The sequence below is a fragment of the Melanerpes formicivorus genome, unplaced genomic scaffold (assembly GCF_026170545.1).
Source record: "Melanerpes formicivorus ecotype bairdi unplaced genomic scaffold, bMelFor1.0.p_v2 SCAF_67, whole genome shotgun sequence".
Classification (NCBI taxonomy): Eukaryota; Metazoa; Chordata; class Aves; order Piciformes; family Picidae; genus Melanerpes; species Melanerpes formicivorus.
In genome coordinates, this window is record NW_027142419.1 from 3244777 (window position 1) to 3268889 (window position 24113).

The following is a 24113-nucleotide window of genomic DNA, read 5'->3' on the forward strand; positions in this document are numbered from 1 at the left end:
GCTGACCCCCCCTGCTCCGCTGCCCCCAGCCCCCTGCGCCTCTGCTCCCAGCCCCCTGCGCCTCCGCTCCCAGCCCCCTGCGCCTCTGCCCCCAGCCCCCTGCGCCTCTGCTCCCAGCCCCCTGCTCCTCTGCCCCCAGCCCCCTGCGCCTCTGCCCCCAGCCCCCTGCTCCTCTGCCCCCAGCCCCCTGCGCCTCTGCCCCCAGCCCCCTGCTCCTCTGCCCCCAGCCCCCTGCTCCTCTGCCCCCAGCCCCCTGCGCCTCTGCTCCCAGCCCCCTGCGCCTCCGCTCCCAGCCCCCTGCGCCTCCGCTCCCAGCCCCCTGCGCCTCCGCTCCCAGCCCCCTGCGCCTCCGCTCCCAGCCCCCTGCGCCTCTGCTCCCAGCCCCCTGCGCCACTGCCCCCTGCTCCCAGCCCCCTGCGCCTCTGCTCCCAGCCCCCTGCGCCTCTGCTCCCAGCCCCCTGCTCCTCTGCCCCCAGCCCCCTGCGCCTCTGCTCCCAGCCCCCCTGCGCCTCTGCCCCCAGCCCCCTGCTCCTCTGCCCCCAGCCCCCTGCGCCTCTGCTCCCAGCCCCCTGCTCCGCTGCCCCCTGCGCCTCTGCCCCCAGCCCCCTGCGCCTCTGCTCCCAGCCCCCTGCCCCCAGCCCCCTGCGCCTCTGCCCCCAGCCCCCTGCGCCTCTGCCCCCAGCCCCCTGCGCCCCTGCTCCCAGCCCCCTGCTCCGCTGCCCCCAGCCCCCTGCTCCTCTGCCCCCAGCCCCCTGCTCCGCTGCCCCCAGCCCCCTGCTCCGCTGCCCCCAGCCCCCTGCTCCGCTGCCCCCAGCCCCCTGCTCCTCTGCCCCCAGCCCCCTGCGCCTCCACTCCCAGCCCCCTGCGCCTCCGCCCCCAGCCCCCTGCCCCCAGCCCCCTGCGCCTCCGCCCCCAGCCCCCTGCGCCTCCGCCCCCAGCCCCCTGCTCCCAGCCCCCTGCGCCTCTGCTCCCAGCCCCCTGCGCCTCCGCTCCCAGCCCCCTGCGCCTCTGCTCCCAGCCCCCTGCTCCGCTGCCCCCAGCCCCCTGCGCCTCTGCTCCCAGCCCCCTGCTCCGCTGCCCCCTGCGCCTCTGCCCCCAGCCCCCTGCGCCCCTGCCCCCAGCCCCCTGCTCCTCTGCCCCCAGCCCCCTGCGCCTCTGCCCCCAGCCCCCTGCGCCTCTGCCCCCAGCCCCCTGCGCCTCCGCCCCCAGCCCCCTGCGCCTCTGCCCCCTGCGCCTCTGCCCCCAGCCCCCTGCGCCTCTGCCCCCTGCGCCTCTGCCCCCAGCCCCCTGCGCCTCTGCCCCCTGCGCCTCTGCCCCCAGCCCCCTGCTCTGCTGCCCCCAGCCCCCTGCTCTGCTGCCCCCAGCCCCCTGCGCCTCTGCCCCCAGCCCCCTGGCTCCTCTGCCCCCAGCCCCCTGCTCCTCTGCCCCCAGCCCCCTGCTCCTCCGCTCCCAGCCCCCTGCGCCTCCGCTCCCAGCCCCCTGCGCCTCTGCTCCCAGCCCCCTGCTCCTCTGCTCCTGCTGCTCACAGCAAACCAAGGCAGGAGAAAACCCTTCCTGTGAGGCTCACCCTGCCCCCAGGTGTGATGAAAACATCAGGACTTTGCCGGTGCTACCCTTCCAGCTTTGCAGTGCTGACTGCTTCGGATCGTTGCCCTGGCTGTGGGGGCAGCTCTGGGATCTCTTTCCTCTGGCACCCCCAGGAGCCCCAGGGAGCTGGGCAGGTGCTGGAAAGCAAACTGTAGGGCACCAGGCCCTAAGCTAGAGGGCACAAGACCCCTTCTGAAGCTGCTCAGGCAGGGGACTCTGGCTCTGTGCTGTTCGGTGCCATGCAGATACCCATCCAGAGCTCCTCACGGGGCCACAGGATCAGCTGGGCTGGGCAAGACCTCTCAGATCATCCTCCCACACATCTGCTGGCCTGGGGCTCGCACAGGGCAGGGCAGCGGAGACGTGGGTTAAGCACAAAGGGCTGTGGCCTCAGCTGGGGAGCCCCAGTCAGCAGGAGGCTGCTGTGAAGGGTCCATGGATGGAGCAGGGACGCTGCAGGTAAATCCTGCACCCAGCACATGCTGCAGCTGGGCTAAGGCAGGACAGGCAGCAGCAGGACAGGCAGCAGCAGGACAGCAGCAGCAGGACAGCAGCAGCAGGACAGCACAAGGGGCAACACTGTCATATTTTTCCAGCAGGAGGATCTCAGTTACTGGATCACAGAATGGCAGTGGCTGGAAGGGACCTCTGGACATTATTAAGTCCAACCCCCCTGCCAGAGCAGGGTCCCCCAGGGCAGGGCACACAGAGCACATCCAGGGGGGGTTGGAATGGCTCCAGAGATGGAGACTCCACCACCTCTCTGGGCAGCTGCTCCAGGGCTCAGCACCTTCAGTTACAGAAGCTCCTCCTCCTGTTCAGAGGAACTTCTGATGTTCAGTCTGTGCCCACTGCCCCTTGTGCTGTCCCTGGGCACCACTGAGCCAAGCCTGGCCCCATCCTCCTGCCCCCCAGCCTTGAAGTATTGATCAGCATTGATCAGATCCCCTCAGGCTGCTCTTCTCCAGGCTGAACAGCTCCAATCCTCTCAGCCCTTCCTCACCACAGAGCTGTTCCAGTGCCCTCAGCATCTTTGTAGCCCTTTGCTGTACCCTCTCCAGAGAGTCCCTGTCCTTCAACCAGGGACCCCAGAACTGAACCTAGGGCCCAGATGTGGCCTCACCAGGGCAGAGCAGAGCAGGAGGAGGACCTCCCTTGACCTGCTGGCCACACTATTCTTGATGCACCCCAGGAGCTAAGGAAGTGGCAGCAAAAAATCAAGGACCTCAAATACAATCTAGCTTCACAGCACATCATCTGCACACCACAACAGCACCTGGGCTCTGCCCAGCCCCAGGCAAGCCACAGGGCAGGAGCAATCCCAGGGACACCAGCAGCACTGCTGAGGTGAGGACCACCAAACCCAGACTGCTTCCAGGAGCAGAGGCTTGGAGCAATGTTGACCCCAAGCTACCAAGCCTGAGTCCTTCATCCTCCCTCCCACCTGAATCTGAACCCTACTGAGGGGCTGCCCAGGAGGCATCTGCTTAGTGCCATGACTTGGCACCAAGAGCAAGTGCAGTTCTCCAGCAGCTCCTCTGAGTCCCCAGCACCCTGTCCTACTGCCCTTCTGCTGATGGCACCTGAAGCCAACTGCAAATTTGCTGCTCAGAAGGCACCTGGAGCTGAAGGACCAGCAGGAGGTTAAAGGATGCAGCAGCCCATGGAGGAGGAATCACAGTGCAGAGAAGTGTTCAGAGGAGCTATCAAAGCATCCAGCTGGAAAGGATATGTAAAGTTGTTCCTGCAAGAGTGGCACAGCAGAGCCCAGGCAGCCCTCTGGAGGTGTCCATGAAGGTGTCCAGGGCAGCTCTCACACAGCTCTGTGGCCATCCTCTTGCTAACAGGGCCACAAGTCAGGGTAGGTACCCCCTGTCTCACCTAGGTCTTGCAGGGGGACACATCAGAGCTGGGCTTTTGGGTTTGGGCACCCAGTGTTGGCTGGGTTTGCCTAAACATCACTGCTGAGGTGGAGACTTCAGCCATGCAGCAGGGGCCAGGAGCTGCAAGAGAGCAACCTGGTAGTGACTGCCCTGAGAGCCAGCCCAGGCACCTGAGCTCCTCTAACTCATTACCCCTGAGAGTCCTACTGGGCTGGGGGGCAGGATTCAGCCCTGGATTTGCAGCTGCACAGTGCAGGATGCTGCACCTTAGCTGGTCATGGATGTGATGAGAGGCACCTGGAGGCACAGCCCCTGCTCTGCTTAGGGACTGCTAGGCCCTGCCCAGTCGTGCCCATGTGTCCCCAGGACAGCCAGCTCAGCTGGATTTGTCTTCAGTGACCTGGGTGAGGGCACAGATTGCTGATGGCACCAAACTGGGAGCAGAGGCTGGCACCCCTCAGGCTGTGCTGCCATCCAGGGTGACCTGGGCAGGCTGCAAAGGGGGCAAAGGGGAACCTCATTAGGTTCAAGAATAAGTGTGGAGTCCTGCACCTGGGGAGGAACAAAGCCCTGCAGCAGGACAGGGGAGGGGAGGCCTGCTGGAAAGCAGCTCCATGGAGAAGGAGCTGGGAGTCCTGGTGGACAGGAAGTTCTCTGGGGGACAGCAATGTGCCCTTGTGGCCAAGAAGTCCAGGGGTCTCCTGGCACCCAAAGGAGTCTGACCAGCAAGTCAAGGGAGGTTCTCCTCCCCCTCTACTCTGCCCTGGTGAGATCACCTCTGCAGTATTGTGTCCAGTTCTGGGCTCCCCAGTTCCAGAGGGACAGGGAAATACTGGAGAGAGTCCAAGGGAGGCTATGAAGATGCTGAAGGGACTGGGACCTGTGTGAGGAGGAGAGGCTGAGAGCCCTGGGGCTGCTTGGGCTGCAGAGGAGCAGCCTGAGAGGAGATCTGGGCAGTGGTTACAAATAGCTGAGGGGTGGGGGGCAAGAGGGGGCCAGGCTGGGCCAGGCTCTGCTCAGTGCTGCTCTGAGACAGGACAGAGGGCAAGGAGCACAGACTGGAACCCAGCAGGTTCCACCTCAGCATGAGGAGAAAGTTCTTTGGTGTGAGGCTGCTGGAGCCTGGAGCAGGCTGCCCAGGGAGGTTGTGGAGTCTGCTCTGGAGACTTTCCAGAGTCTCCTGGATGAGTTCCTGGGTGCCCTGCCCTGGGTGCCCTGCTCTGGCAGGGGCTTGGACTGGATGATCTCCAGAGGTCCCTTCCAACCCCTCCCATTCTGTGATTTGGTGATTCTGTGATGAGAGCTGAGGACCCCAAGGATGCCCTGTCCCTGGGGGAGGTGGCCATCCAGCTCTGTACCTGGGTGGGTGGTCCCTGCAGCAGAGTCCCTTCCCTCCCCTACCATTCTGTGGTTCCTCATGCAGCAATGGCAGAAGAAGGACCACTGGCTGGAAACCCAAACCAGGCAACCCCCCAGAGCAAGAGGGTTTTAACAGCAACCTGTCCCCAGCAGGGCTGCAGGGCTGGAGGGTTGAGCAGCAGCAGCAGTGCTGTGGCCAGGGCTGAGCTGCTGTGGGGCTGCAGGGAGCTGGCAGCTCCGGAGCTGTGCAGCAGGTCTCACGTTAGCTCCCTGCTCCCCTCTGACCTTGTAGCTCTGCCTCTAGCAGCGTGCCAGGGTAGCCAGCACTGGCACAGCTGTCTGCTAAGGTGAGAGCTGAGCTCAGGGGTTGGTGTGTTTCCACATGGGCTAATGTCTGAGGGGAGCTGAGCACTGCTGCTGCTGGGAATTGAGAGTTCTGATGGCTCCTGCTCAAGCAGCGCTGCCTCCGCCGGGCTGGAGCAGCAGATCAATGGAAACGATTAGAGGCCTGGGAAGAGTTCTGTGGGAGGTGGAATTGAAAAGATTAGGAGCATTTAGTTCAGAGAGGGGATGAAACAGAGTGGACATGAAAAACCCAGCCAGCAGCAAGAGGCAGGTAGGCATCCCCCAGTCCTGCACGTCCAGAGCAGGCAGCAGACCCCACTGTGCCTTGCAGTTGGTCCTGTCTGGATTCATGGATTGCTTCTGCTCTCTAATGGAGGAGCAAACTCCTTCAGCCAGGTCACCCCTGCCACCTGAAACACCCTCTGCAGAGAGCTGCCTGGGCAGGGGCATGCAGGCAAAGGGAGGTGTGGAGAGGATCAGGCCAGTGGAGAGGGCAGAGTCACATGAGGGTCACCACCCTGACATCCCCCCCCCCAGGCACAGGGTCACCACCTCCCCACCCCCTCCAGACATCCGCAGGGGATGCTCCTCTGCATCCCTTCCCACAGCAAATTCCCTGGTCACAGGCACCTGAGAGCTTCCCATCCCCTTTGGGCTGCTCCTGCTGGCTCTGCCCTGGAGCAGTGAGGATGGAGATGCTTCTCAGCTTGAGTGCCTATGGGGTGACCTAGCTCTTGAGTGCCCCCACAGCTCAGGACCTGGTGGCTACCAGGGGACGTGGAGAGTTAACCAACCTTTCCAAACCAGCCACATCCCCACTGCTGGCCTTTGTGGCTGGCATGTTCCCACCAGAGACAGCCTCTGCACCCCATCAGCACTGCCCAGGGCACCAGCCTGGGACTGAGCTGTCCCTGCACCCTGCCCAGGGGCACCCCCATGTGCCAGCAGCCCCTTCATACTCACCCCGTGCGAGGGGTAAGTCATCCAGCCCCAGTCCCCTGGCATTGTGGATGTGTCCAGCAGGTTCACTGCAAAACAGGAGCAAAGTGTTTCATTAAAGGCTTCCTCTTCATCCCCAAGGGGCAAGGAGCTGGCCCACCACAAGTGACCCCTCCTGACACCCCACTCACAGATTGCACTGGGTTGGAAGGGGCCCTCCAAGGGCACCTTGCCCAAGCCCCTGCAGGCAGCAGGGACAGCTCCAGCTGCAGCAGGCTGCCCAGGGACACAGCCAGGCTGCCCTTGAGTGTCTCCAGGGCTGGGGCCTCAACCACAGCCCTGGGCAACCCCTTCCAATGTTTCACTACCTTCATGGTGCAGAACTTCCTCCTGGTGTCTCCTACACTCATCTTTGGGCCTGGTGCCAGGGGTCTGCCTGGCTGCAGGTTGGTTGGTGGTAGAGCTGGGATGGGGCTATTCCAGTCTTGGTCACAGGATGCTTTGGAGGTGAGGGGGCTGCAGACAACAGGTTGGGAGGGGGTGAGGTTGCAGAGCAGGTCAGAGGGGTTACAAAGCGAGGGGGAATAGGAGGAACAAGCTCCAAACTCCAGCTTGTCCACCAGTCCCTCCCTGGGCCAACATTGGAGGGCTCAGAGCATTGTTCCTCACTTGGACACTCCTCCTCCAGGGTCTCTGCCAAGCCCTTTACCCTCCCAGCACCACCAGTTTGAAGTCTGCACTCCTGCAGCCCCTGTAATTACGGAGCACAGTGCTCAGCTCCAGCACAAAGTGACCCCCACGGCCCTGGCTGCCCCCCACGGGAGAGGCCAGGCAGTGGGGGACAGGCTGCATGAGGAGGCTCATCAAAGCCAACCCTTTGAAAGCTCTGCCACCAGCAGGTGCCCAGCTTAACAAGGAGACAAGGGCAAGTCTGCTGGCAGAGGGGAGCAGCTTCTGCCTGGGGAGAGGTGAGGCTGCCTTTGAAGGTGCTCAGGAGCTACCCCTGGAACCCTGTGCAGTGTCAGCAGTGGGGGGGGGGGGGGGAGGGGGGACAGGGATGTCACAACACTGCTGAGGCACAGAGAGCTGCCCCTGAGTGTCACTGGCTGCCTGTGAGCACCATGCCCAGAGCCTGCAGGCAGGGGAGAGCCTCACTGCAGCCTGGGAATGCCTCAGCTTGCTCAGCTTCCCTCCAGCACCTGGGGAGGGACCATGAGGCCTGGCTCCAGGACACAGATCCAGAGGGACAGAGGTTCTGGGGGGGTGTTCTGGCAAGGTGACCTGTGGCAGTGAGTACAGCTGGCACTGACTCCAGTGTCTTGTTACCCCTCAGCAGCACCAGGCTCCCTCAGGGACTTCCAGTGCCTCCAGCTTTCTCCCAGTGCTCTTTGCCCTGCAGCCACCCAGGTCAAGCCTGTGCTGGGTGCTGTGTCCACGCTGGCTGCTTGCCCTCACCCTAGAGCGGCACTGGGCTGGACCCCGAGGCAGTGTGGTCAGATCGCGGCTGCGGTGCAAGGGCTCAGCTGGTGCCTGGGCTCGGGGGGCAGGGTGGGCTCAGTGTAAGGCTGTCAGGGTGGGGACAAGGCACCTCAGGACAGTCTCCCCAGCCCTGGCAGAGGCTGGGCTCAGCGTGGGGCTGGTCCTGGCAGCTGGAGGAACCGGTGCCACTTTCATTTACTATTACCAGGCAGGGAAGGCGAGCGGTGGGAGAGAGGAGCGGAGACGTGAGCTGGCTGTGAAACACCCGGACGTCATGCTCCTGACAGAGCAGATTAGCAGCTTTTGAGGCATTTATTAATGTTAGCAGAACAATTTGAAAGCATTTCCAGGGTTTCTTGTGTGACTCCTTTGGCCCAACAGCAGGCCGAGCCCCTCCGCTCCCCGCACGGCGCTGCTCCCACTGCTGGAGAGGCCTCTTGCCCTCAGCACGGAGTAATTACCTCCGAGATCTCGAATCCATTTTTATTTGTTATTGTTAATCTGAAGATTTTCTGCCTATTTTCCCTGGGTAATTCGCCCAGCAGGAGCCCAGGCTCAGGAGTTTCCCTGCTCACAGTGCAGGAGCACGGTCCTGGTGACCCTCAGCGGGCAGGCCGCGGGGAGGGGACAGCTCTTGCAGCCCCTCTCTCCCTCCTGCCGTGGTTCCTGCACCCTCTTTCCCACGCTGAGACGCTCAGCCGCGGCCCTGGCTGCCTCTGGCTGCTGTCGGGGCGGCAGGAGGACCCTGTGCAGCCTGGGCTATGTCCAGCCGGAGCATGGCGCTGCGGTGAACGCTGCTGAGGAGGAGCAGGTGAGGTGGGACTGCCCCAGGCTCCTCTGCACGGCAGTGTGCAGGACCTTGAGGCAGCTTGCTACACCCAGCCCCTCCACGGGGACCATATGGCTGTCACCCAGCAGGCTGCAGGCGCTGCCTACCCACGGGTGCTGCGCTGCACAAACCAGCAGACAGCTTCTCCCTGGTGGAGCAGATTGCTTCTGGCTCTTGGCAGGAAGAGGGAAGAGTTCTTCCTTCCATCCCTTAGCAAGAGTTCCCTAAGCACACGGGAGCCCTACCCATGGAGCCCACTGCAGTGGGCACTGCACACAGCCAGCAGCACTGCCGGGCCAGCAGCCCTGCATTAGCTCCTGGCACAGCTGGCTGAGGCCCAGAGCAGCCTTCCAGCAGCACTGTCAGAGACAGGGGCACCAACTCCCTGCCCAAACCCAGCCATCCTCATAGGAGCAGTGCTGACAAGGGCCTGGTGCAGCCCCTGGCAGGTGATCTCCTGGCGGTGCTGCTGCTGGGAGGGAGCCCTCCCTGGCTGCCGGGGCTGCCACAAAGGAGCCCTTTCAGCGTCAGGTTCTCAGGGAGCGTGCCGGTCGGGGAGACCTCTCTGCTACAGCTGGGAGATTCTCTTTGATGTTATGGACTGTCTGCACGGATCAGTCTCAAGCTGCCAGCTCCATTTTGTTTCCCTGAGCACCATTTTGTATTTTCCCTATTCTGTGCCTTGGCCTTGCCTCGGTGCATTGAGCCAAAGCACCGGGAGGCGCCAGGGGACACTGTGGCGCTCCTGGAGGAGCTGTCAGGGCTGATTGCCTGCTCGGATGGAAGCACCTAGGAGCGGGGGCTTGGGGCAGAGGCTCACACAAGGCAAGGCCTCCTTGCTCCTTCAGGAAGTCACATCATGGCATGCTGCAGGAGTGCTGCAGGCTGCATTCTCGTGGCTGCAAACTGTGCAGGACTTGGAGACTAGGGGCCTGTGATCATGGTGCAGGTGTGTGTGGTGCATATGGTGCACATGTGCATGGTGTCTGGGATGCAGATGTGTGTGAAGGGCTATGGTGCAGGTGTCCCTGGTGTCCATGGTGCAGATATACATGGGGTCTGTGGTGCAGATGTGCATGGTGGCTAGGATGCAGATGTGCCTGATGTACGTGATGCAGATGTGCATGGTGTCTAGGATGCAGATGTTCATGGTGTGTGATGCAGATGTGCATGTGCGTGTGATGCAGATGTGCATGGTGTGTGTGATGCAGATGTGTGTGATGCAGATGTGCATGTGATGCAGATGTACATGGGGTGTGTGATGCAGATGTGCATGGTGTGCGGTGCAGATGTGCATGGGGTGTGTGATGGAGATGTGTATGTGATGCAGATGTGCATGGTGTGTGATGCAGATGTGCATGGTGTGTGATGCAGATGTGCATTGTGTGTGATGCAGATGTGCATGGTGAGTGATGCAGATGTACATGGGGTGTGCAATGCAGACGTGCATGGTCTGTGTGATGCAGAAGTGGTGTGTGTGATGGAGATGTGTATGTGATGCAGATGTGCATGGTGTGTAATGCAGATGTGCATTGTGTGTGATGCAGATGTGCATGGTGAGTGATGCAGATGTACATGGGGTGTGTGATGCAGATGTGCATGGTGTGTGATGCAGACGTGCATGGTCTGTGTGATGCAGATGTGGTGTGTGTGATGGAGATGTGTATGTGATGCAGATGTGCATGATGTGTGGTGCAGATGTGCATGGTGTGTGTGTGATGCAGATGTGTGTGATGAAGATGTGTATGTGATGCAGATGTGCATGGTGTGTGTGATGCAGATGTGTGTGTGATGCAGATGTGTGTGATGCAGATGTGGTGTGTGATGGAGATGTGTGTGTGATGCAGATATGTGTGTGATGCAGATGTGCATGGTGTGTGTGATGCAGATGTGGTGTGTGATGCAGATGTGTGTGTGATGCAGATGTGCATGGTGTGTGTGTGATGGAGATGTGTGTGTGATGCAGATGTGCATGTGATGCAGATGTGCATGGTGTGTGTGATGCAGATGTGTGTGTGATGGAGATGTGTATGTGATGCAGATGTGCATGGTGTGTGTGATGCAGATGTGTGTGTGATGGAGATGTGTGTGTGATGCAGATGTGCATGGTGTGTGTGATGCAGATGTGTGTGTGATGCATATGTGCATGTGATGCAGACGTGCATGGCGTGTGTGATGGAGATGTGTGTGTGATGCAGATGTGCATGTGATGCAGATGTGTGTGTGATGCAGACGTGCATGGTGTGTGTGATGCAGATGTGGTGTGTGTGATGCAGACGTGCACGTGATACAGATGTGCATGGTGTGTGGTGCAGATGTGCATGGGGTCTCTGGTGCATGTGTATCATTTGTGCTGTCTGTCTCTGCAGCCCTGCCTGCATCCATCTCCGTTCCTGTATCCACCAAGCTCTGAACACCGCTGGGGCCCAGTGAGGAAGCCGAGGCAGGGCCTGGCACCCAGAGCTGTCTGTTGTGCCCAAGCCCCTGCAGCTCTGGCTCTGGGTCTGTGCCTGTAAAGAGGGAGCTCAGAAACCCTTCCCAACACTCACACTGGCAGCTGTGGCTCCTGCAGGGACCTATCCCAACCCTACAAACAGGGGCAAGGACACCTTGGAGTTCCACATCCAAGCATCCTGGGCTCAGGAATGGTGCTGTGTGAGCCACAGCTGCTGGCCCAGGGAGCCTATAGATCCCCAGCCCACCCAGGGGTGCACAGGAGGGTGGTGAGGCAAGCCCATGGGCAACATGCTGGGGGATGAGCTGAGCCCCAGCCTCTAGAAGAGCAGTGGGGGCCAAACAGGGCTCTGAGCTCTCTCACTAATTGTTAACCCACTGCGGTCCTCAGTCTAATTACTCCACCATCTCCCTCCCAGGCAGGGGCTTTGTAGTGCAGGCATGGGGAGGAAGGGTCAGTGGGAGCAGCCCTGTTCCCTTGGGCTTCAGCTCCTCTCCATCACAACTTCAAAAGCCTCCCAAGATTCACAGCAAAGCTCCCCCCATGCAACAACGCCTTTTGAATCGATAATTAAACTCTTATCAGCATGGTGAGGAGCTCCTGCTCTCTGTCTGCACACCCCACACCAGCCCCTCAGCCCCAGCTGGTGGGGGAGCGACACGGGGAGGGTTATCTGCAGCAGGAACAGGGCCGAGGTGTGGGAAATGGACAGAGGCTCTCCGAGCGCAGGGGAACAAGGGCCAGCAGCATTCATCTCCCACAAGCTGAGGCAGGGCTTAGAAGGGGCAGGTGGGGCCAGGGTGGGTCAGCTATTTGTGTCCCACCGTTTAATCCAGGGGCGTGCTCAATAGCCAGCCACGACCTTTCCTGCTTGAGAGGCAAAGCCGAGCAGCAGAGCTGTGTCCTGCTGGCCTCAGAGCATGGCAGGGAGACGGGACAGGAGGCTTTGCTTTCAGCCTCCCCTCCCTGGGACAATATTGAAAGAAAGAAAAAGCCTCATTTTAGTCACCAACGGCCAAGGCCAGGCCTCGGGGCTCCGAGGTAAACCAACAAGCCTGGAGGGTGGCTCTGCTCTTCCCATTTGGAAGCTGTGCACAGGGGATGTGCCTCGCAGATCCGGGTCAGCGCCACAGCAGCAGGATGCTGCTCACCGTGCCCCGGCACATGCAGCTGGCTCAGCACCACAGCAGCTCCAGCACTTGCGGCTGGGTCAGCGCCGTGGCGCTGGGGTGCTGCTCAGCACTGCTTTGTCTCACACAGCCCCGGGGCTGTGGGGTGCTGCTCAGCACTGCTCTGTCTCACACATCCTTGGGGCCGTGGGGTGGTGCTCAGCACTGCTCTGTCTCACACATCCTTGGGGCCGTGGGGTGGTGCTCAGCACTGCTCTGTCTCACACATCCTTGGGGCCGTGGGGTGCTGCTCAGCACTGCTCTGTCACACCCAGCCAGCTCAGCCCCGGGGCCGTGGGGTGCTGCTCAGCACTGCTCTGTCACACCCAGCCAGCTCAGCCCCGGGGCCGTGGGGTGCTGCTCAGCACTGCTCTGTCTCACACATCCTTGGGGCCGCGGGGTGCTGCTCAGCACTGCTCTGTCACACCCAGCCAGCTCAGCCCCGGGGCCGTGGGGTGCTGCTCAGCACTGCTCTGTCACACACAGCCTTGGGGCCGTGGGGTGCTGCTCAGCCCTGCTCTGTCTCACACATCCTTGGGGCCGTGGGGTGCTGCTCAGCACTGCTCTGTCTCACACATCCTTGGGGCTGTGGGGTGCTGCTCAGCACTGCCCTGTCTCACACATCCTTGGGGCTGTGGGGTGCTGCTCAGCACTGCTCTGTCTCACACATCCTTGGGGCCGTGGGGTGCTGCTCAGCACTGCTCTGTCACACACAGCCTTGGGGCTGTGGGGTGCTGCTCAGCGCTGCTCTGTCACACACAGCCCCGGGGCCGTGGGCTGCTGCTCAGCCCTGCTCTGTCTCACACATCCTTGGGGCTGTGGGGTGCTGCTCAGCACTGCCCTGTCTCACACATCCTTGGGGCTGTGGGGTGCTGCTCAGCACTGCTCTGTCTCACACATCCTTGGGGCCGTGGGGTGCTGCTCAGCACTGCTCTGTCACACACAGCCTTGGGGCTGTGGGGTGCTGCTCAGCGCTGCTCTGTCACACACAGCCCCGGGGCCGTGGGCTGCTGCTCAGCCCTGCTCTGTCTCACACATCCTTGGGGCTGTGGGGTGCTGCTCAGCACTGCTCTGTCACACACAGCCCCGGGGCCGTGGGGTGCTGCTCAGCCCTGCTCTGTCTCACACATCCTTGGGGCCGTGGGGTGCTGCTCAGCACTGCTCTGTCTCACACATCCTTGGGGCTGTGGGGTGCTGCTCAGCACTGCTCTGTCTCACACATCCTTGGGGCTGTGGGGTGCTGCTCAGCCCTGCTCTGTCGCACACGCGGCCGGATCCAGGCTCTGCCGAGCCCCTGCTTGCCCTGCAGGCTGCACTCCTAAGGACACCGCGGGGCCGGTGCTCACAACGCACCCACTGGCTCAGCCCCCCGGGGTGGGACACTTAGGAAAGCCATAGATGTAAGAGACCTCTCCAAACCCAGCAGGAACGTGGGGTTTCCACATTTCTGGAAGTGTGAGAGTGAGGCTGGGAAAGGAAAAAAACCCAAACCAGCCCTGCAAAGAAACCTCTTCAAAGAGCGGCTGCGAGGCAGCGGCGCTGCCTCCTGCCCCTGCCCTAATTCCCGTTTCAGGATTTCCTCTCAGACCTCTGGATCGTTGCTGTGAACCTTCCGTATTTAATTTCATATCGTTTTGTAAGGCATCGGGAGCGGCAATGCCCACAAGGACTTCCCAGAGGGTTCCCCCCTTTCTCCGTGCACCGGGAGCAGGCGCTGCTTTGATGTGGGAAGAAAGCTTGTTTGTTCAATCGGGGCTAACAAAAAAGCCTTCAGCTCAGGTTTTAAAAATAAAATGATCAGCCTGATCCTTGCAAGCCCTGCGTGGTGCCAGCGAGGATAATGCGCTGCACAACCCCTGGCAGGACTTGAGGTGCCATGAAGTGATGCTGGGAATGAAACAAACCCAAACAAAACGCCCAGAATAAAGTATGGGCAAGGCTTTGGGGGCAGAAAAAACCTTGAAGTGCCAGGGCAGCAGTTTGGTTTTCCCAAGGGAAGGAAAAAAAAAGGAATCACAGCAAAAGCCAAACAACAACAGCAAGAAGAAGAAAATGTTCCCTCTGAGGAATATGGGAGAGAAAATGTGGATGCAAGCTGCTCCTGGGAGCCCTGGTGTCGCTGTGTGCTGGGGCAGCCAGGCTGGGTCGGGCCCCTGGCTTAGGTGGCTCAAGTGAAAGCACACACGCTGCCCACCGCCAGGCAGGGTGGCAGCAGTGGTGTAAATGTGGTCAGAGCTGGACACAGATCCCCGGCTGGAGATGTGACCAACCCAGGGCTGTCCCAGGGCTCGAGGTGTGTGGGGCCAGAGGTAAGGCTCAGAGGGAGGGGCGAGCACAGGATCCCACGTCCCTGTCGAGGAGCTGTGGGGAAGGAGCTGTTTTGGGCTCAGGGGGAGGCTGGACTTGTTGTAATTCAGGGCAGAAGCCAGAGGAGGAGGTGGAAAGGCTCTGGGGATGAGGGGGTGAGAAAGGTCAGGGAGGCAAGAAATTCCATGGAAACATCTGATATGAGCAGGGGAAGGAGCAGGAACTGTGGCAAGGTTGGGGAGGAGGCAGGCACTGGGGGGGTGTTGAGGGCAACTGAAGGGTCCCAGCGCCCCCAGATGAGCGCTCTGCAGACCTGGTGTCCCCAGTTCTGGATCTGGCCATCTGGGATTCACACAAGTCCTCTCCAGCACAGTGTCCCTCCCCACTGCGAGACCACAGCAACCTGTCCGTGAGCCTGTGCCCGGAACAGCCCTGCCAGAGCCGATCCTTTCAACCCACACCCCAGCAGCCCTGACCAGTGTCCCCAGACCTGCACCTCGACCAGGACCCCCACTTGCCCCCAGGCTGCAGGGGCAGGGGCAGGCTGGATGCCGTAGCACCAGTACAGCAGTATCGTGACAGAGAATCAGGAGCCTTTGTGACACAGAATCACCTCTGCTGCCAGTGCCTGTGGGGCACAGCCCCAGAGAAACAGAAGCCCTCTCCAGAGGGGGTTGTGCCAGTGTCCCCACAGCAGTCCTGAGCCCTCTTTTGTTGGGTGCAGCAGGACAGACAGAAAGGTTTTTTCGGCTTTAGCCGCTGAGGTTTCTGAGTCCTGCAGATTTCCAGGGAGCCAAAGCTCACACGGAGCAAGCCCCAAATGCCACATCCCAGGTCCTGAGCCCACAGCAGCTCAGTGCTTCCACTCCCCACCAGTGAGCTCCGTGGCCACTCGGTCACCACCTGACTCTTGGGGATTTTGTAGATCACTTACCCTGAATTATAACTCCCTGGTGCCACCCCAAGACACTTCCCATGCCTCCCAGAGTGACCTAGCGCTGCAGATTGTGCCTGGAGCGGAGCCTGTGGGTCCCCCAGCAGCACAAACCCTGCAGCACCCTTCCCGCTGACTCCTGCACCCCAGTGCTGCTGCAGTGCTCTGAGCTCCGTCCTTTCTCGGGGATTCACCTGGGAAATGTGCTCTCTCCTCTGGGCTATCTGAAGGGTCTGGGCTGTCTGAAGGGTCTGGGTTATCTGAAGGGACACTGGGTGACAATTGTTCAGGCTGTTGCATGTTTTGTTCCTGATTTCCCCGCGGGGCTGTTTCGCTCTCACGCCAGTTGGCCACCCGAGCGCGGGCTTGGGCTCTTTGGACCCTGGTGACATTCTGAGCGTTAATTTCTTTAGAGGTAATTTCGTTGCTCTCTTAAACATAACTTTCCAAGCTGGACCATTTTGACAGACAAAAAAAAAAGCAGCACTGAAAGCGTCTGAGGAGACAGAGTGAACAGCTCATGTGCCCGGTGAGAAAATACCATCAGAGCCCCTAGGCTGATGGTAACGGAAGGGACTCCATCCAAGGCGAGATGTGAGCCCTTGGTGCTGGGATGCAGCCAGGGCTGTTGCCACTCACTGACATGGTTAAGGCATTTTAAACGTGAGGAACTGGAGGCAGAGTAGAGGATACCACAGGCATGATACCAGGGCTGGAGGGAAAGAAATACGAGAGAGGGGAGGCTGCAGAGCCTGACCTGCTTGTGCCCGCGGAGGGTGCGAGGCGCCCGGCTGCACTCACGGCAGAAAAGGATCAGCTCTGGGAGCCAGCAAGGGAAGCCTGACACGGCCTAATGGTGGGAAGGCAAATCTGTATCAGGGAAAAGAGGGGCTGGAATTTTTAAGGCTGAGGCTGAGGAGCCATTGGGATGAGTTACTGGGGGTAGGGATGGGGCTGCCTTTGCCGATGCCTTCAGATAAATGCTGAACACCTTTCTGGGTGGTATCCCCGGGCCAGACAAAGTTCCCTGGGCTTTACTGATGCATCACTGGGGTTTACTGGTGTGGCTGGGCCTGATCCCTATAGCAGTTCCTCCTGTACGTGGTTATTTGTGACCCCAAGCGGTGCACGTTGACACGAGCAGGAAGTGGGGCGTTTGTTTCTCTTTGATGGGAGCAGGACCGTGTGATCCCCTTGCTCACTTTTGAACCAGCAGGGCTGAAGGGGTTAATCGCTTCTCCGGGGCAGAGGAATAATTTTGAGTGTTGGCCGCGCAAACAGGCTGGGGTTAGGAGAATGAACTACCCAAAAGTGTCAGGGTATGAATAGAGTTATCATATGAATGGCTTTGCCCCTGGAGATAAAAGCGGCACCGAAGGCTGCCAGCGAGGCGAGCAGGGACGCAGGGAACACAGGACCCGACGGGAACAAAGCGCGGAGCGGCCGGGATGTCCTGGTGGTGAAACCGAGACCCTCACCCGCCGGGAACCGCGGGGCGAGCTGCTCGCCCTCCTCCTCCGGCTGAGCATCTCTGGCGCTGGGGTTCATTGCTTTGTGGGTTTGGTTTGGTTTGTTTGGGTTTTTTTGGTGGTTTTTTTTTGTTTGGTTGGATTTTTGTTTTGTTTTGTTTTGTTTTTTTCTTTAGGGGTAAAATATTTCCTAATAATTCGAAGTTATTTTTCTAATAATTTCTAACAAAACAAAGAAAGAAATAAAACCTCACAAACGAACAAAAGCCACACAACCAAAGCCCCCCCCCCAAAAAAAAACCCCAACCCAACCAACCAAATAAAAACCAAACCAAACCCAAACAACAGCAACAACAAAACAACACAAAAATGAAAAAGGAAAAAGGGGGAAAGAAAAAGGAAAAAAGAAAAAGGAAAAAAGAAAAAGGAGAAAAGAAAAAAGGAAAAGAGAAAAGGGAAAAGGGGGAAAGGAAAAAGGAGAAAAGGGAAAAGGGGGGAAGGAAATAAGATAAAAGAAAAGGGAAAAGGGAAAGGGAAAAGGGAAAAGGGGGAAAGGAAAAAAAGAAAAAGGAAAAGGGAAAGGGGGGAAAGGAAAAAAGAAAAAGAAAAAGGGAAAAGGGGGAAAGAAAAAAAAAGGGAAAAGGGAAAAGGGGGAAAGAAAAAAAAGGGAAAAGGGAAAAGGGGGAAAGGAAAAAGGATAAAAGACAAGGGAAAAGGGAAAAGGGAAAAGGGGGAAAGGAAAAAAAGAAAAAGGAAAAAGGGGGAAAGGAAAAAACAAAAAGGAAAAAAAAAGGAAAAGGGGAAAAGGAAAAAGGATAAAAAAGGAAAAAGGGAAAGGAAAAAGGAAAATTAAAAAGAAAAAAATGAAAAATAGTAAAGGAAAAAGGATAAAATAAAAAAGAAAAAGAAAAAAAAAGGAAAAAAGTAAAAGGAAAAAGGGAAAAAAAAGGAAAAAAGTAAAAGGAAAAAGGGAAAAGGAAAAAAAGAAAAAGGAAAAAGAAAAAAAGGGAAAAGGGAAAAGGAAAAAGGATAAAAAAGGAAAACGGGAAAAGAAAAAGGAAAATGAAAAAGGGAAAAAATGAAAAACAGGAAAAGAAAAAGGATAAAATAAAAAAGAAAAAGAAAAAAGGAAAAAGGAAAAAGGAAAAAGGGGAAAAGAAAAAGGATAAAATAAAAAAGAAAAAGGAAAAAGGGAAAGGAAAAAAGCAAAAATGAAAAAGGAAAAATGGAAAAAAGGGAAAAAGGATAAAGGGAAAAAGAAAAAGGAAAAAGGGGAAAGGAAAAAGGAAAAAAAAAGAAGGAAAAAGGATAAAGGGAAAGAAGAAAAAGGTAAAAGGGGGAAGGAAGGAAGAAAAAGGGAAAAGGAAACCGAAAGGCATTTCTGCATCCCCGCAGCAATTCAGCAGGGTTTGGCTGTACTTGACTTTGGACTCATCAGCTCGCTTTCCACCAGCAGCAAGCGGGTGGCCATTTATTTTTGTTTTGCTCTAAATAAACCTCTCCTGATATCGGGAAGCAAAAATTCCAGAAGAGTGGGGGACAAAAAACACCCAAAACCCAACCCAAAACACCTGAAAGAAATCCATTTTGGAGGGGTTGATTTTCCAGGAGTTTAGTGGGGGGGGGTTGTAATAAGGGAAGGATGGAAACGAAGCTGAGACCAGAAAGAGATTCCTGAGAGCCTGCCGAAAACCAGGCAAGGGTTTGCTTCACAGCAGCAGCTTGGGAGCAAGGGAGAAAGGGTTTTGGATTTATTAGCATCATTTTGGGTTTTTTTTTTGGGTGGGTTTCATTTGTTTGTTGGTTTTTTGTTGGAGTTTTTTGGTTGGTTTTGGGGTGGGGTTTTGTGTTGTCTTTCTTTGTTGAGGGGTTTTTATGGTGGGTTTTTTTTTCCAGTGGTCACGTTGGGTAATTTTGTTTTGTCTTGTTTTGTTTTGGTTTGCTTTGTTTGGTTTTGCTTTGCTTTGTTTTGTTTGGTTTTGCTTTGTTTGGTTTGGTTTGGTTTTGCTTTGTTTGGTTTGGTTTGGTTTGGTTTGGTTTTGCTTTGTTTTGTTTGGGTTTGCTTTGTTTGGTTTGGTTTTGCTTTGTTTGGTTTGGTTTGGTTTGGTTTTGCTTTGTTTGGTTTGGTTTTGCTTTGTTTGGTTTGGTTTTGCTTGGTTTGGTTTGGTTTGGTTTGGTTTGGCTTTGTTTTGTTTTGCTTTGTTTGGTTTGGTTTGGTTTTGCTTTGTTTTGTTGGGTTTTGCTTTGTTTTGTTTTGTTTTGCTTTGTTTTGCTTTGGTTTTGCTTTATTTTGCTTTGTTTTGTTTTGTTTTGCTTTGTTTTATTTTGCTTTGTTTTATTTTGCTTGGTTTGGTTTGGTTTGGTTGGTGTTTGGTGTTCTGGGGTTTTTTAATTGCAATTATAGCCCAAACCTCCTCCCTGTTTTAAGCCAAAGCTTCTCCATCCCTGCCACCAAAAGCCCCTGGACCTAAGCCCTCGTTTCCTGTTCCCAGGGAGGGACACAGCATCCTCGCAGCCCTTTTTTACCACCCAGAACAAGCTATTTCCTCTCCTTTTCAGAGCTTTGCTTCTCCCGCAGCCCCGACTTGGGCATCGCTGCAGAAGGTACAAAAGTGGTGCTGAATAAAGGGACAGATGAGTTTTTACCTCTTTTTCTGTTTGGGCAGAGGGGCAATTAATGAGATTACAATCGAGAGATTAGCAGGGAGGTGGCCACAACCGCTGCCCCTGGCCCCGTTTCAGCAGCGCAGCAAGCTGCTGGCTTTCCCCAGGCTGCTGGTGCTCGCCCGCTCCCCAGCCCTGTAGCAAGGGAGAAACAAAACCTCTCCATCACCGACCCCATGGAGCAGCTGAAGGTGAATGTCCCTGGCCGCCACCAACTCCGCATCCTCCCCAGCACGCTCCCTGCTCGCCGCCCTGTCCTCATCGCCCGTCTTTGCCTTGGCCGTTCCTGCACACCCTAAAATGCTGAAGGAGGCGTCCCTGGGCCCCTTTTTCTGCTGTTCCCCACAGAGGTTCCACCCAAGCTCACCCATGGGCCATGTTTTCCTTGCTGTGATGGGGAGGAAGGTTGCCCAGCTCACGGAGGGCAGCACCCGGGAGGCAGCAGCAGCAGCAGCATTCGAAGCGCCATTTTCTGGCAGAAAATGCGATTCGTCGGCTCCTGCCCCAGCTCCAAACGGGGCAATTTCCTCTCGTTTTGGTTCAAAACAAGAAAGATCTTTCACATTCTACCCTTAAGCTCCAATCTGGGGTGTCACATAAACACCCACTCCCCCGGTTTTGCCCCCGCGCCCCTCGCCGCCTGGCAGGGCAGGGATTTCAGTCTCCTGCACTATCTCCGTATCCTTGAAAAGAACTTTTCTACCTCCCTGCTCCAAAGAAATTCAACAATTTCAGACAATTACTTTGTTTGTAGTGCCCCAGATGAAAATCTTCTGCAATTTTCCAGCCATCTAGAAGGGCCCAGCCCAGCTTTGGTGCTCGATGCGCTTTGCCGCGCGGAGCCGCGGGGCCCTTTTCCCTCCCATTTCCAGGGCACCCTCTGCACGCGAGACTGAGCGGGGTGGGAAAAACAATAGAAGCTCAAAACGTGTTGGACCAAACCTCTCCTGAAAGGGAAGGGGCCTGGGAGCTCTTCAGAAGGGAAGGAAACCAGGCTGGAGCCATTTCTTCAGGTGAAGCCACATCCTCGCGCGCCAGCTGCCTCCTGGTGCGCAGAGCGGAGCGCGGCTCACGCCGGCCTCAACTTTCCTTTGTGGCTGGGAGTCCCTACCCTGCAGCTCCCCAGCGAGCGATGGGTTTCTGGGTGGCATGGCCAGAGGTGCACAGCAAGGAGCAGGCTGTGGTGTGGCAGCAGGCAAAGGTCATGGCCGGCAGCAGCGGGCAGCTCACGGCATGCCCAGCCCTGCCACACGCTGCAGAAATGAGGCAGCCGAGCCCAGCACCAGCGGAGTGCAGGAGGCACCAGAGCTGTGCAGCACTTCCCAGCAGCTCTCCATGTTTCTAGTCCCATCTCCATGCCAGGGCACTCAGTGAGGACATCACAACCTCATCAGCATGGGTGCTGCCACCAGCCCATCACCCTGAGATACCTGGTGCTGGCAGGAGCCTGCAGCCTCATCCCCAACTCTACCGCCCATACCATGGGGCTCAGCTGGCACTGAGGTGCCCCTAAAGAGCAGAGCCCCAGTGCCCACAGGGGCACGAGTGTCTCTGGGGGCAGTGGGCAAAGCACCACCAGCTTTCCACGGGGTCCTACAGTTTATCCAGATGCCACTCAGCACCTATGTCTAGTCTAACCCAGATCCAGCCCCCTTGGCCTTCCCCAGAGCCTGGCTCATTCTTAGCCCCCTGCATGCCCCTGGCCAAGGCTGCTGCTGACATTAGCTCTTCTTTCAAAACTCTTGCAGGACACCCATGTCTTCCCCAGCTGAGGACAGACAGACAGTATCCAGGGCCTGGTTGTCTGTACAGACACCATAAACAACCCACCCCAGCATCCAGCAATCTCCCCTGCAGAGGAAAGCAAAGAGGCTCAGGCCTCCCTTGTTGATGCCCAGGGTTAGATGTTGATGCCCAAGTTCAGACAGGGATGCTTGGTGGTTCAGGGCAGCAGTGCTAAGAGTCTGGATAAATGCAGGCAGCATCCTGCACCTCACTCTGCCCATGGAATGGGGCAGCTGCTCCACCAGGGAGCGAATGGCAAGCAAGGACTGGGGCTGTTGAGGGTGCGGGGGGTGCTGGGGTCTCATCCTGCATCCACACAGCCCATCCCCAACAGCGGGAGCCCAATGCATCCCCGACAAGGGCAGGAAAGCTCTGGTGGGGAAGGGAGCAGGAGGGGTGCCAAGAAGTGGACAGCTGGCAGGAAGCAGGGTTAAGACCCAGAGATAGCTGGAAATGGGCAGCGTAGGTGAGGAAGACAGGCTGGGAGGGAGGGGATGTGAGAAGATGGCAGCAGGTGCAGGGACCCGGCCTGGCGGGGTGCCGCCAAGTGCACAAAGCATCACGGTGCCAGCCCATGGGCCTGGAGCTACAGGGGCAGGAGAAGGGAGGGATGGCACCGCTGCCACCCAGCAGGGACAGCGGCGCTGGGGCTCGCTGCAGAGGGCTGCACCGCGCTGGCCGTGGCTCCCAGGCACAGCAGAAGGGAGGAAGGATGCTGCTGCCGGTGCCAAGGACATGCCCGGGAGCGGGAACGGCAGAGCTCTGGGTGATGAAGAGGAGCAGCCCTGGGAAGCAGCCCTGGGAAGCAGCCCTGGGAGGCAGCCCTGGGAGGCAGCCCTGGGAGGCAGCCATGCCGCCACTGCCAGCGCAGAAGGCGGCAGGGGAGCGGCCGGGTGGCAGGCAGCAGGAGCAGCGCTGCCGAAGCCGAGGGGGGCCCGAGGTGCGGAGCAGGGCTGCTGACAGGGGCCAGGGGTGAGTGCAGCCAGCAGCAGGGTAGAGTGGTCGGGTGGAGGGAGCAGGCCTGACGTGGCTGACACCAAGATGTCGGGAGAGGGTCCCTGACTGCATCCCTGCCTTCCACTTCAGAAGTTTCCAGCGCTTTCCCTTATGACAAGTTTCCCACCTGAATGCCCCTCCAGCTTCCCACACCTTCTGCAGGCTGCCCTGTGCCCACCCTCTCAGCCCATCGCCGCCGAGGCGCCCGGCCAGCCGGCACGGCCCCACGCTGCCGCCGGCTCTGGTGATGGGCATCACCACGGCTGAGCTGCTGCCCGTGTCCCTGCCCTCTCGGCAGCCACCCCTGCAGGCTGCAGCAGAGCCCTGGCAGGGGAGGCCCGGCAGAGCCGGCAGGAACCGCTGCAGGAATCAAGTCCTCCTGCCCAGCACAGAAGTTTAGCCTCCAGTGCAAGAGCTCCAGGATCAGCAAACTCAGGCAGGCAGGAACCCGGAGCTGCGCTCCCCTGGGAGGAAGGAGAAGCTAAGCCCAGCAGGGGGAACAAGCCTCTGTGGGCACATCCGGGCAGCCACAGCCGTCCCGCAGGTGCCCCCAACGCTGCCCCATCACGCCAAGGCCAACCCCGGTTCCTACCTTCGCTGGTGGTGGCAGAGAGAGAGGCAGCTAAAGCGATGACGATGAAGAGCGAGGATGTCAGATCCCCCTGTGCCCATGCCATGGTCCGGCGGGGCCACCGGGCACGGGACAGGGGCACCTCGGCTGTGCCAGCAGCTGCGGAGCGAGCGCCCGGAGCTCGGGCACGGGCGGCTGAGGCAGCGGCACTTAGAGCGCAGCGCTCGCAGCGCCGGGGCTCGGCAGGGAGGGAGCAGCCTGTCCGTCACCGCTCGCAAGCCAATGGGCTGGGTGGGCTCTGCAGCGAGCCCCCCTCCCCGCACCAACGCGCACGCTGTACCCAGCCCCAGCATCCGGACGCCGGGCACCGGCTCCCCGCTGCCACCCATCAGCCATCCCCCCAGCGTCAGCCATCCCCCTAGCATCAGCCATCCCCCGTCCACTCGTCCGTCCTCCCTCGCTCCTGGTGCCGGAGCAGCCTCCTCTGCCTCCCGTGCCCCACACCCCTGCTCACTGCTCCTGCCCGGCTGCTGGCAGAGCCGAACTTGCAGCCCGAGCCGCGGCCCCGCGGGCAGCTCTGCGCTCCGGGCTCAGCTGTGAAGGGGAGGGGGTTGCCCTTCAGCGCTGGTGTGCATGGGGAGGAAGATCCTTGCACAGGCCCCCCTTGCAGGTCTGGGAGCAGGGAAGGCAGGCAGAAGCCCCCTCTTGATGCTCCTGATGTCACTTGATCCTGTGCCAGAGCCTCTGCACTCCCCCTGGGGCTGGGGCAGCAGGAGCAGGGGACAGCGCCGGCAGGGCTGACAGCATCCAACCTCTGCACAGCACCTTGGGCACCCAAGGGAGGGCCAAGCCTCTCAGAAGCAGAGTTTGAGAGGATGCAGCAGTTGTGCCAGGGTGGGCAAGGACAGACCCTGGGCAAGGACAGACCCTGGGCAGGGACAGACCCTGGGCAGGGACAGACCCTGGGCAAGGACAGACCCTGGGCAGGGACAGGCCCTGGGCAGGGACAGACCCTGGGCAAGGACAGGTCCTGGGCAAGGACAGACCCTGGGCAAGGACAGGTCCTGGGCAGAGACAGACCCTGGGCAAGAACAGGTCCTGGGCAAGGACAGACCCTGGGCAAGGACAGGTCCTGGGCAAGGACAGACCCTGGGCAAGGACAGACCCTGGGCAGGGACAGACCCTGGGCAAGGACAGACCCTGGGCAAGGCCAGACCCTGGGCAGGGACAGATCCTGGGCAGAGACAGACCCTGGGCAGGGACAGACCCTGGGCAGGGACAGACCCTGGGCAAGAACAGACCCTGAGCAGGGACAGGCCCTGGGCAGAGACAGACCCTGGGC

General features: G+C 58.8%; 1 protein-coding gene across 1 annotated transcript in view; it reads right to left on the reverse strand.

Moving 5' to 3' along the window:
- EPHA8 (EPH receptor A8) overlaps positions 1–22877 on the reverse strand; it is a 67910-nt gene extending 45033 nt beyond the window's left edge. Inside the window, exons 1-2 of the mRNA XM_068162821.1 lie at positions 22793–22877; positions 6138–6202 (exon numbers count right to left, since the gene is read on the reverse strand). Coding sequence (XP_068018922.1) covers positions 6138–6202; positions 22793–22877 — 150 coding nt within the window. The remainder of the gene's footprint in view (positions 1–6137; positions 6203–22792) is intronic.
- Between the last annotated feature and the right edge of the window lie 1236 nt (positions 22878–24113).